This window comes from Suillus subalutaceus (assembly GCF_016647625.1).
Source record: "Suillus subalutaceus strain FC151 chromosome Unknown DFJ58scaffold_1, whole genome shotgun sequence".
Classification (NCBI taxonomy): domain Eukaryota; kingdom Fungi; phylum Basidiomycota; class Agaricomycetes; order Boletales; family Suillaceae; genus Suillus; species Suillus subalutaceus.
The window spans coordinates 1,227,870-1,240,215 of record NW_024540250.1 but is presented as its reverse complement, the minus strand read 5'-3'; the positions used below and the strand labels follow the sequence as shown (position 1 = coordinate 1,240,215).

General features: G+C 49.7%; 5 protein-coding genes across 5 annotated transcripts; 3 read left to right on the top strand and 2 right to left on the bottom strand.

Moving 5' to 3' along the window:
- The first annotated feature begins 62 nt into the window (after positions 1-62).
- DFJ58DRAFT_753866 (uncharacterized protein) lies at positions 63-777 on the top strand. The gene is made up of 4 exons (XM_041387952.1): positions 63-227; positions 284-344; positions 403-509; positions 571-777. Exons 1-4 carry the CDS (start codon positions 192-194, stop codon positions 616-618), a joined length of 252 nt encoding a protein of 83 aa, XP_041251528.1. The 5' UTR covers positions 63-191; the 3' UTR covers positions 619-777.
- A 366-nt stretch (positions 778-1,143) lies between these two features.
- On the top strand, positions 1,144-4,329 carry DFJ58DRAFT_712674 (uncharacterized protein; the record flags this gene model as incomplete). The annotated part of the gene is made up of 5 exons (XM_041383880.1): positions 1,144-1,974; positions 2,022-3,096; positions 3,153-3,368; positions 3,397-4,149; positions 4,202-4,329. 5 exons carry the CDS (start codon positions 1,144-1,146, stop codon positions 4,327-4,329), a joined length of 3,003 nt encoding a protein of 1,000 aa, XP_041251527.1.
- Positions 4,330-4,422: 93 nt separating this feature from the next.
- Positions 4,423-5,345, bottom strand: DFJ58DRAFT_16031 (tRNA intron endonuclease). Its single transcript, XM_041378955.1, has 5 exons — positions 5,233-5,345; positions 5,095-5,176; positions 4,960-5,039; positions 4,839-4,909; positions 4,423-4,787 (listed from the first exon to the last, which is right to left on the bottom strand). Exons 1-5 carry the CDS (start codon positions 5,248-5,250, stop codon positions 4,664-4,666), a joined length of 375 nt encoding a protein of 124 aa, XP_041251526.1. The 5' UTR covers positions 5,251-5,345; the 3' UTR covers positions 4,423-4,663.
- Positions 5,345-7,951, top strand: DFJ58DRAFT_16097 (tRNA methyltransferase). The gene is made up of 12 exons (XM_041378958.1): positions 5,345-5,773; positions 5,832-5,923; positions 5,979-6,067; positions 6,117-6,296; positions 6,350-6,465; positions 6,520-6,583; positions 6,640-6,691; positions 6,740-6,888; positions 6,943-7,114; positions 7,168-7,302; positions 7,361-7,689; positions 7,740-7,951. The coding sequence occupies exons 1-12, from the start codon at positions 5,491-5,493 to the stop codon at positions 7,891-7,893; spliced, it is 1,815 nt and encodes a 604-aa protein (XP_041251525.1). The 5' UTR covers positions 5,345-5,490; the 3' UTR covers positions 7,894-7,951.
- DFJ58DRAFT_16072 (Pkinase-domain-containing protein) lies at positions 7,852-12,114 on the bottom strand. The gene is made up of 6 exons (XM_041378956.1): positions 10,397-12,114; positions 9,123-10,343; positions 8,853-9,071; positions 8,529-8,786; positions 8,268-8,458; positions 7,852-8,219 (listed from the first exon to the last, which is right to left on the bottom strand). The coding sequence occupies exons 1-6, from the start codon at positions 11,958-11,960 to the stop codon at positions 8,010-8,012; spliced, it is 3,663 nt and encodes a 1,220-aa protein (XP_041251524.1). The 5' UTR covers positions 11,961-12,114; the 3' UTR covers positions 7,852-8,009.
- Between the last annotated feature and the right edge of the window lie 232 nt (positions 12,115-12,346).

Below are 12,346 nucleotides of genomic sequence, written 5' to 3'. Positions count from 1 at the left end.
CGCGCTGTAAGTCGTATTGCGTAAGATTTAGGACAAATGTCGGCAAGCTCCGTCCTAGCTGGCGACAACAGCGATTGCGCGATTTGGACCCGTCGTATATAAGAGCCTTTGTTGTGAAACAGGGACCTACACATCAAGTTATCATTGACGAGCCTTCATCTTCTTATTTATCTAATTTTATAACATCAAGTATGGCAAGCGAGCACAAGTATCAGCTCAATGTTAAGGTCTGTTGCGGATAGAGATCATCTGTTTGGTCTGATACGAACCGTCGATTGCATAGATGACATGCGGAGGTTGTTCTGGTGCTGTTACTCGTGTACTGACCAAGGCGCAGCAGGAAGGTGCGATGGTTATGATGAATGATTAGTGCAAGGCTGACGGAATGAAACACGTCGATAGGATCAGTTTCAAGTTTTGATGTTAACTTGGAGACCCAGCTCGTGAACGTTCAGGGTCCTATCGAAGAAGAGGTTCTGGTGGAGAAGATCCGGAAGACAGGTAAACAGGTAAGGCCTAGATAATGGTTTTCTGGACGTCGGATAACTTATCGAGTGGTATGGCTTCTAGATTATCTCGGTCACATCTCAGGATGAGGCCGAAGCAGCGGCGGTTTGAGATTTCATGCCCGTCACTTATTCATCTTGAGGCTTCTGGATAATTCCCCTGGCGACTGTTAAATATATAGAATCTAAGCTATTTTCAATGGCGCGTGATTATTTAAATCTGAATTCGAATACTTAAATCCTTATGCATATGCATATGTGGTTACGTCTACGGGTGGTGCATCAGGGTCGTGCACGTGGGATGGTGAACGGACTCGGATTACAACGATGACGTGACAGCTTGCGGGTGGCCGGAACCGTGTGTGTGGTTTGAACCGATAGGAAGCAAGTCTCTGAAAGACTATCATCAGGCTTCTGACCGAGTGAATACCTGGTCTTACTTTCACTAACATGATCCACACTCCTTTCCTGTAAATTTGGTCTGATCTCAGTCTTACCCGGTTCCGAGCCAGTTCAATCGACCTTGGCCTCATCTTTCTTTAATTCTTCTCTCGTTTCACTCCCAACTTTTCCCTCCACGACTAGTACTGGTCTTGCCTACGAATTTGCGAATTCGGACGAGCCTAGAGCCAACTTCATGTCCTCGTCTAGTGCTGCGACGCCGTCCAGCACCGCGTTTCTTACTGATCCTACCACCCCTGCATTCTCGGACGACCTTGAATGGATCACGGCATATCTTACAATTCATTCCCTTAGTGTCCCAAGCAGACGCTATTCCTTTCTTATCTGGATTGTTGTTGTTATCTTTTTTCTTGCCTTTGCCATCCTTCACTGGACAGGTTCAAGGGGTGGTTTTCTCGGAGCCCATTGGACAAAATGGACTCTCCGCCGTCGAACTTGGAGAAAAAAGCATAACTTCGCACTTGCTCTCAAAAGGAATGATCCACACTGCCAGCCCAGTTCTTTACCTTCCAATGCCCAACTTCTTTGTTTGGCACTGCTATTGGGAGGATCCCTAGCCCTTGCATTTGTAGGTCCAGACTATATTTCTCCCACTCTCAAAGTGTGGCAAGTTCGCCGAGACATTGCCTTCGTGGAGCCCCATCGTCGTAGTTTTATTCCGAACATCGCTCCCTATTTGCCACTTCAACCACAATATACTATCGATAAAGCATGGTGGACTTCGTCAGCACGCGTAGGGCAAATTGCGTTCGCTCTCTTTCCTCTTTGCGTGCTTTTCGCCCTCAAATCGCCCCCTTTCGCAATCTTTGCCATTCCTTTCATGATACAGTTCTTCTTCGACAAACTCGCTTGGCTTCACCGTTGGACAGGCAGGCTAATATGGTTTCTTACATCAATTCATGTTGCGCTCTGGAGCGTCCAGCTCGTTCGAGATCACAATCCCAGTACTGGCCGTGTTGCATACGTATACGCTTTCTCCTACATGCCCTTCATCTTTGGCTGGATCGTGAGTCGGATTTCTCTTTCATGCTGATAGACTGACAAACTGGCTAGGCGTTTGCATTGCTGACGTTCATAATCGTTCTGTCCATGCACTCCATTCGAAGAAACTTCTATGAAGCTTTCTATTTCTTGCATGTTTTGCTTGTCCCACTCATGCTCGCCTGTGCTGCATTCCATCATCCCACAATCTGGTGGTGGTGTTGGGGTGCTCTCGCAATTTGGGCAGGTGAACGCCTTTGGCGGTGGACTTGGTGGTTTGCCACCAATGCCCCCATTCTGAGTAGCAGTTCGTCACGGCCGGCGATGTCTAAGCGTTCACATCCAACAATAACTGCTGCTGACACGCTCGAGATGGAACATCTTCGCCTCCAGTCACTGCATACACTCGCTGATTCACAAACCTTCCGTTTACCGAGCCCTTTGAACCCATATTATCAGTCCGACAAACAAACAGTTAGTCCACATTCATCATTGCTGCCCGCTCGTCTGCCCGCAGGATCGCTCGAACTGGACACTGCTAGGTCCGCGATACGCCATCCCTCTCCCTATATTCCACCTCCAGGGTATGCCCACGCTGAGCTTCTCTCCGGCCATACAGTGCGGCTGCGTCTTATAACTCCCGGGTTCCTACCGTGGGCTCCGGGTCAACATTTCCTCATCAAAATCCCCAGCGTCTCCCGATTCACCACTCATCCTTTTACCTGTGCCTCCGTATGTGACTATGAGTCACCTACAGATGAGGGCCGCTTGATCGTTATGCTCATCCGTACAAGAACCGGCTGGACTCAAGATTTATGGGATTTAGTCTTGCGCATGACCGCTGAGCGGTCACCTGGTGACATCCCAATTTCCGCCGCAGAAAATCTTCCCAAGAATGGTGTCTTGTTGAGGACATATGTGGACGGGCCTTTTGGTAGTTCGATTCGCGCTCGTTGGGGCAACTACTCAACAGTGCTGATCATCGCTGGTGGCTCCGGAGTGAGTTTCGGCTTGTCTGTGCTGCAGTACATTTGTATGTGCCTTTCTGGTCGGGACGGGAAGAATCTGGGTGGCCATCCTGGAGGTTGGGGGAAGAAATCCTTCCTGACCAAACGCGTACGCTTCGTATGGCTTGTCCGTGAATATTGTAAGTACTCGAAAACTTTCACTCGATCATTACAAACTAACGTCACCCTTGCGTAGCTCATATACAGTGGTGTGCTTCTATTGTTCGCCGCTGTCTTTCCTTGGTACCATCGTCTGCATTGCAAATCGACATCTTTATTACCAACTTCAAACCCATCGCTCTCAAGGAATCCGATCTGCGTCCTTTGCAGGTTCCTCAGCGGTCGTTCTTTACTTCTGAACCTGTTCATTTTAATGAACCGCAGCTTCCTCACCCATCCTTTGCACGTGGCGGTCCCACATTCCTCCGCTCTGATTCCAGGCGACTCCACCGATAATTACGAGAGTGATATTGACCTGAGCTACTACATTGGAGAACCTGGAGACCCAGTGGCACCAGAGGAGGATATTGGCTTGGCACATGAGTCTCACATGCTCAAGCTGACCAACTTCGATGGTGACGATGACACTGCTCTGCCAGGGGAACACAATTTATCCCGCAAGGTGAAGAAGGAAGGCAAGTTGCGACGAGCTTGGTCGCGGAATGTCGCCAATGAGAAAACGGTGCGGTTGCTGGAGCCTCGCAGTGGTCCTAGCAGCATGCGGCTCGCTGCAAATAGAGTGTCTGCTATCTCTGCCACCTCAGGACTTTCTACAGACAGACTACTCCCATTATCCATAAATTCGGACACGAGGTGGTCTGAGATATCAATGGACACCTTCGCGTCTCCGACCTCCATGTACGGCGATTCGCCGACACGCGGTCAGCAGTCGACATACCCCGAGTCTATCTTCTCTCTCGGTGGTCGTCCTTCTCCAGTGGGTCGTGCAGGGATGTCAACATCCAGGTATTCCGCTGGTAGCTGGGAAGGCAAATCAGATGCTGGCAGTTCCCAGGGTTTGTTACGGTCTTCCGCACCCGATGGCTCGCTCGATCCGGTCCAGTTTGCCATCAGCGAGGAAGAAGCGCTGGATATCAATGTTGTGGCAGAGCATGCACGACCTGGTAAACCCAAGCTTGACAGGATTCTTGCAGATGAAGTCGAGCAGTCGGAAGGTCCTGTGATGGTTGCTTGTAAGGTCTATCTCTCACTGGTTTTTCAATAGTGCTCATTTGTTCTGCCCAGGTTGTGGTCCCACCTCACTCAATGCGATGGTTCGCAAAATCATTGCCGCGCAGGTCGACCCTGGGCGGGTGTGGCGAGGTGATATGCGCGGGTCGATATCACTCGTTTCCGAGGAATTTGAGTATTGACGATTCACCGGGACATTTTGTTTCACTCTTCATCCGCACATTCCCTGCATTCTTCGAATATCGATTATTCATCGGGATATTTCATTGCACTCTTCATCGAACCATATTGTTACCACCACGTATCTGATATTTTTCCCGAACATTTTCCTCTCACAATTTGCATACCGTCCTAGCATCGTTATCGTCGCTGTCCGGACATAAGTCCACTAGAATCATTTGCCATTGTATTCTTCGGTGTGTCCGCCGAAGTACGGATGAACCTATCAGTTAGATACTCCTGTTGACTGACGTCTAACCGCAGTTCAAGTCGGCTGATGAAACGTGCCAGAACGCTTTATACTGGTGGCTTAACGATTCCCTGGCTGATCTTGTAATAGACTGTCGACGTGTCTTCTGAGGTAATGGCCACATAAATCTCTGAGGGTGTAGGATCAAGACTGGTAAAAGCGGCGCGAAGCCTAGGGATGCGATGAATACAAGTAGATCCAGAGGTGGTCTACCGGACGTACCACGAAGTAGAAATTGACTCAGACAACGAGCAGGGTACTACAACGCAGATGGATGGTCCTCGGTCCGTGTCCTGTCGTGCACATCAATGAATTTCATACGCTGGCACGAGAAGATGCTAACAGGAGTTGGCCGTTGACCTTTGATCGCGGCTCTTTTACAAGCTGGAAGGTCGAGAACTTCGACATCGGTCCATCTTTGCGCTGAAAAGGAGTCTACGTCAACCCGAATAGATCATGACCTACAAAGGCCACGTACCGAGAGTTAGGTCATTGTATACCTGGAATAGCGCGCCTCCGGTTGCAGGATATTTTGCGAGCAGCTGCGAAAGCACCGGGTACTATACGCAAAAAAGGGGTGAGGGCCCAGTCTTTTAGTGAACAACTTGTCACTTGCAGATGGATGATTCTGCATGAGAGCAGATAATGGACAAGGTCACCTTGAACGTAAAAAATGACGCGAATTACGTGGTAGTACTATGGAAGTCTGCATCAAGTCATTATGAGTTGACTCGGACCAGATATCATCTTGGTAATCGCTAGCATCGTGAGGTCTCTACTCCTCGCTGTCAGCAGGCCTCTGCGCCTCGGATTCAGCACTTCAAATCGTCGTCCACAACGGTCTGCATTGCAGATATCACGCAAGAAAAGCACCATGTCAGACGCTGGTGGCTCCGAGTCCATCACGGTGCCCGAAGGGTTCACGCTCCACACAGAAAACACGTCTCACATCCTGATTTCATCGAAGGAGGAGGCATTTCTGAATCCAGTTCAGGAATTCAATCGGGATCTCAGCGTCGCGTGTATCAGAGTATGGAGCGAAGAGCTAAATAGAGAGAAGGAAGCAAAGTGGATGCGGTCTCAGGAGAGACGAGCGAAACGGGAGGGGGGAGGAGAAGCGGAGACGGGCCAGCAGAAAGAGCAGAAGAAGGCAAAAAGTGAGCATCTTTCGTGAGGTATTCAAAGTCTTGTTGATCAATGAATGATTGTCACAAGCGGCATCTACTGAGCCGAGCAATGGTCCGGGTGATGATTTACCTGGAGATGTTCCTACCGCTGGAAGTACCTCAGAAGGCAACAAACGAGAGGTACTAGTGGGTTGCTTCATATTCTGCAATGATAGTACTGAATCACCGTCCAAAGTACCGACCCCATAGGTTCGTGCTACTGGAAGCATTGTCGGCAACTGGTCTTCGGTCTATCCGCTATGCAAAAGAGATTCCCCTTGTGAGGTTTGTGTCCGAGTTTTGTGGGCAAATATACATTTCATCGCCCTTCAAGATTCGTCATTGCAAATGACCTGTCTGCATCTGCCACGGCCGCCATGAAGAGAAATGTAGAACTCAATGGTCTTGGACCCTCATCTCTTGATCCAGCTGACAGTGCGTCGTCGTCCGTGGTATCGGAGCACCAGCACCTCCCTAATCGCGGGAAGGTGAGAATTAACGAGGGCGATGCATGGTAAGTTCTTGGTCCTCTAGCTATGGTTTTGTCTGAGGTACATACTACGTAAGTGCACTCATGTACAACCATCGCACAGAGAAGACACGTGTCGATGTTGTCGACCTCGATCCATATGGCACTGCTGCTCCTTTTATTGATGGAGCCGTTCAGTGCGTCAACGACGGAGGTAAGTAAATTTAAATGCATACCTCGCTCCGAAAACTCATTAGGCGCCTCACAGGACTCTTGTGTGTCACATGCACAGACCTGTCAGTCTTGGCGACGACAAATTACCATGAGAAGTGGTACGTACTTGAGCCCGCATGTAACTGGTTTGAATGTTCATCGGATGGCCGTAAAGTTTCTCAAATTACGGTGGTATTCCTGTCAAAGCGGAATACTGCCACGAGGCAGTATGGGCGTCCCCATGATCAAGTCAACCTTCACTGACGTCCCTGAAGGCTCTCAGACTCGTGTTAAACACACTGTCGACTTCCGCAGGCCGATACGGAAGATACATTGAGCCGCTTCTATGTCTGTCTATCGATTTTTACGTTCGCCTCTTCGTACGCGTTCACTCTGCGCCCATAGAAGTAAAAAAGACTGCTAGGTAAGTTACGTTATACAATGATGTTGACACATTGTTCATGCACTTTGTTCCTAGCAAAACAGCAATGTATTACATATGCCAAGGTTGCCAGTCATTTTACGAGCAGCCGTTGGGCCGGACCGTGGAAAAAGTTCACGAACGATCAGGTAATGTAAACCTCCAGTTCAAGACTCAAGCCGGTCCTCCTGTCCCACAAAAATGCACAGAGTGTGGTTCCACGTTGCATGTGGGTACTCCCAGTCGGATCAAGGGTTAGATGTTGTATTCAAGTTGTGGCAGGTTGCTGGCCCAATGTGGTCCGGTTCATTACACAACAACAGTTTCATTTCACAAGTGCTTGAGCACTTGGAGAACAACCAAGATAAATATAGTACAGCGGTCCGCATGAAAGGGATGCTGACAGTGGCCAATGAGGTACGATCAGAGAATTGTATTTAGATCACAAACAGACGACTGATCTCCGGCCTTTTAGGAGTTACACGTCCCATTCTACTTTACCCCATCCCGAATAGCTGGCTTCTTCCACTCAGTTTGTCCCCCTTTGGATGATGTGGCGTACGTCGTTATCTCTGAGATTGAAAACACCCATGCACATGCGCTGAAACATCATTTTAGGTCTGCTCTTCTCAACGCCGGTCACACCGTATCGCGTTCACATGCTTTACCAGGCTCTTTGAAGACTGGCGCAACACGTCAAGATGTGCATGATGTCTTTAGGTCTTGGGTGAAGAAGCACCCCGTGAGAATGGACAAGGTATCTGAAACCTCTCTCGCGAGGCAATTACTCGCAAAGGAAGCAAGGTAAGCGTTAGTCTGAGAAACGGACTCTATCAGCTGATCACAATCTGTAGGACGGAGGCCAATTTCACCAGACACCCTCGATCAGTCACGCAAGCGTCAAAAGTAAAACTAGTCCGCTACCAGCAGAACCCAGCTCCCAATTGGGGCCCCGGTACGAAAGCAGACTCCGGTACGAAACGTAAACGCGAAGAGGAAAATGAATAGCGTAAAAATCTAGCCTGTACCCATCGGTACAGCAAATATGCATTGTAACAAGGTACATGTGTGTGCGTGTATGGTAATGATAATAACGTTAAGTGACATCCGAATAGAGAGGGGTATCATGACGATATCTCGATAGTAGGAATAGACTTGAGTGCTGCATTCTTATTCGAAAATCCTGCGTGCTTCTTGACGGCAACCCAAGGGTGCTGAAGCAGCTCACCAGCGCTTGGACGAGCTGAATGGTTGAGATCAAAAGTCTTGGTAAGGAAATCCTGGGCCTCTGAAGAAATATCCGATGGTATAGTAGGTTTGGCAGATTGACCGATCTGCAAAAATCCATCAGAACACGACCAACCCCAAAAGAAACTACCAACCTTGAAAATCGCCTGCATCTGTGTCAATTGCGCCCATGGATGTTCCCCGGTCAACATCTCGACAACCAAGCATCCCACACTCCATATATCGGCAGCCGATGTATGAGCGGTTTGCTTTACGACCTCAGGTGCCATCCAGAAAACCGAGCCTTGTAATGATGGTCGGTTCATTCTTTTTCCTGTGAGAAGGTCTTACAAACACAAACACCACGCATGTCAACGGGACATCACGATGCCGAGATGAAACGGCCATGCACTCACTGCCGTCAACTTTCTTTGAAATACCAAAGTCTGAAATTTTGATGCCGCCTTTGTTGTCAACGAGGATGTTGGCACCTTTAATATCGCGATGTATGATGTCGCGTTCGTGGAGATAGTTGAGGCCTTGCAAAATCTGTCGTACAAAGTTCTTGACGAGAGGTTCTTCAAAAGCGCCGTAGCTACGCAACAACGCAGTGACAGAACCTCCAGGAACATATTCCAGAAAGATGTTGAGAAAATCATCATCGACCGAGGAATCTTTATTTGGTCCCAGGGTGAGTTTTTTCATCATTATTTGAAATGGCGTGGAATGCGCGGACTTACAGAGGTATTGGACGATATTTGGGTGGGATAGATCTTTGAGAAGGTCGATCTCTCGCTCTAGAGCGCTGAGCATACTCTTCTTCCGCTCTTCGTTTGGAGCTGAACCCCTTGGCAGCTCGACTTGCTTCACAGCCATCAGGAGACCGTTTACAGCATCCATCCCGAGATAGACTTTCCCAAATGACCCTGCGCCAATGAGTGCGCCTTTAATCCACTTGCCTGAAATAACTCAAGTTATCGCGCATACATACGAGATTATTTTGAACTTACCACCGGAGGAGTTCATAGCCTGACCAGTCTCGTCTTCCTCCTCAACAACCTCACACTCATCATCTTCATCTTCATCATCGTCCTCAAGCACGGCATCGGCCTCTGAAAGACTGATGACATCATCAATATCAGGCTCCACTTTCGTCCAGTCTTCAGCGCCCTCAACACCCATATCAACCGCCATACTCTGTCTCCGATTCTCTACTTCAGCAGTGATCTCATCCACGGTCAATAAACTGGCAGTATCCGACCGATCACGCTTGCTCCTCAACTCAGTCATGAAACTCATCCGTTTAGATGCATTCGAGTTCGACCTCGGACGGAGGGGACCTGTAAGATCTTCCATAGATTCTGAAAGCGATATCGAAGGGAAGGTCACAGGAGGGAGTAATTGCGGTTTCGAATCGAACGAAGAGAGCTTCTCAACGTCATCTCCAGTCAGGATCACCGATCGTCCGTCTTCAGTGGATATTGATACTCGTGGAGGGTCCTCCCCAATCGAAGGTGCCGCCAAAGACCGGGTGTCTGGTATCGTCGAACTAGTAGAGATGGTAGAGTTTCGTTTGGAAGATATCGTTCGTGAGGGTGACATTGAGCGCTGTACTGAACCTTGCGTACTGGTGCTGAATCGCGAAGGAAGAGGTGGAGTGAGGGACATCGTACTGTTCCTCTTCTCCCCACTTACGCTCGAAGCCCGGAGCATCATGCTATGCCGTGCATTCCGCAACATTTTCCTGTCTGTGAACGGGAAGTATTCCGTCAGGTGCGTGGTGATCAACTCGCTCGGCGGACGCTGGCCGAAGAAGTTGCGTAACTTTGAAGGCTTCTTGGCGGAATTTACGGATGGGAGTGGGTGTTTCGGCTGGCCATGGGTAGGCGATGCGCTAGGGTCGAGAGCTTTTTCCGGGTCGCGCACGCCAAGGCCGCTGAGGACGCTGATCGTACTTGCCCGTTTGATCGCGCGTGCTTTCTGGCCCTGCGAATCATCAATGTTTAGAATCATGTCAGCATCAGGCTCGTGATCGGATTCAGACGGTCTTGGTTGAATGTTGGGAGAAGTGGGACTGATGTTCCTTGGAGGGTTCTCTCCGAATATTCGCTGCAGATCCTTGGAACGTTTTGTGCGGCCGCTTTTCCGGAGCGTTAGGCCGCGTCCTTTGACTGGTTCGTCGGAGGAGCTATGGCATACTGCTAAGAGTTCTGCTTCGGAGAGTGGTTTGCCTGTCCATAAATGTCAGATTTCAAAACTTTTTAAAAAGAAGAATGAATCAAACCCGAGTCGTTGGTCTCGTCCCACTCGAGATATACGGACCACCCGTCTACGCTGAGTCCACCATCATCCGTCTCGACGCGGCTTATGCCGTCGTTCCTCCGGGACGAGCCCACCTTGTCAGCTTTCTTGAGTACCTTTTCCATCACCTCTATGCCGCCCGCACAATCAGCGACATCAACGGTGTAAGACCGCTGTTCTTCTGGCATGGAAAATCTAACCAGTTTACGACGTGGGGTATCCAATGAGGTATTATGAGCAGGAGGGTTGAAGGGACCGCGTCCGACTGCGAATGAAGGGGGTGACGATGATCCTGATGACGAACTTGATGTTTGCCCCTGGAACGACTCCACGATTGGGGAAAGCGCCGACCCGTTCTGAGCGGGGGCCTGTAAAGATGCAGGGGCTTGTACAGACGCATATGGATGGGTACTCGTTCCGGTCGTGGAAGGTCTAGGAGGAAGTTTGGGATTGGTGGGGGGAGGGGCAAGAGGGGAAGGAAGACCATTGAAAGAGATGTTCCTGTTGTGAGCGAGGTTGATAGAACGTGGGGATGGTCGCGACGCCAGGGGAGAGGGTGATTTGATTGGGGACGGACCTGACCGGGGATCTGCGGGGAGGCCAAAGGGCCAGCTGTTGGATTGAGTTGGGGTCGTGAGCGTGTTGGAGGTGGGTGCTGGTGGGAGGGGTGAGTTGGCATAGTTGGTTGCGTCTGGTTGGTTTGGGGTGCGGGTGCGTGGGCCGGTGACGGGATGGAGAGTGCGGGAGATTACGCGTGGGGGTTGAGGTGGTTGACCCCTTGGTACGGGAGGAAGAGGTGGCAAGGAGGGGCGGGGAGTGTAGCTGTTTGGCGTGGTGGACTGTGGTGGCTGGCCGATTTGGGGGAGTGGGCGTATGGTTGGAGGGTTACGTATGTCGCCAGACTGAGGTTCTCGAATGATGCGGGGAAGATCAGGGCGTCCTGGACCAGGAGACAGGACCAATGGAGCAGGTCTGTTGCTATCGAGACGCTTATGGGTGCGGGAAGATGGAGATGAGTCTCTAGAACTGGACACTTCAAGCGAGTTTGAGCGTGAGTGGGAGTGATCGGCGGTATTTGATCTGGGATAATCAAGGGGACGGATGTCAAGAGAAGTGATGAAGGCCCTGGTGTGGGCGATGGCAGACATGGAAGAGACTGTAATGCGCTGTGAACATTTCAACCTTAAGCTCTTGACGCCATTCACGATGCGAAGCCTGTCTCCAATACTGGTGATGCCCATTTCTTTGAGAGCGTCCTGGTCTAGCTCTAATAGAATATCACCACGAATATCATTATTCTTGAATGTTGGGATATGTGCAGCACATTTATTATCAGCGAGCCATCGTGCGACGTGGGCGTCATTCCAGGTGCGCATGTAATCTGAAAATGGGGTACCGTGTGGCGGTTCTAGCAAGGACATTTGTGTTGGTGAAGTTAGTGTGATGAATGAACGGGAGTTTGTGAGTTGATGATGTGAAGAACGAGTTGAGGACTTAGAATGGAGAATGTCTAGTGTAGGTAGGTTACTGGCTGTAATGGTAGCCATGAAGAGGTGCTATTTCAAGGTAGGGTAATTGACCGGAGTATAGGAAATTCCAGTATGCACTGACCAAGAACGTCGGGCAGTACTGCGCGCCAGAGAACGTACTGAAGGTACGGTGGCTGTGATGAGAATGTAGCGCTGACGGGTGAGAATGTCTATCACAAAGACTCTCCGGTTTGTAAGATTACCGTATGTGAAATACATATCGTGGCTGTGCTAGTTTATTATATTTTGTGGTATTTCACATAAAACAACCATGACCATACGTCAATTTGTCATACGGATGAGTACTTACTAGTTTGTGAAAAAAATAGATCTTGGCACGTCATTCGATTGTACCTGACTTTGCCAAACGAACCAACCTGACTCAAGGCAGTGCTTCGGTCAGG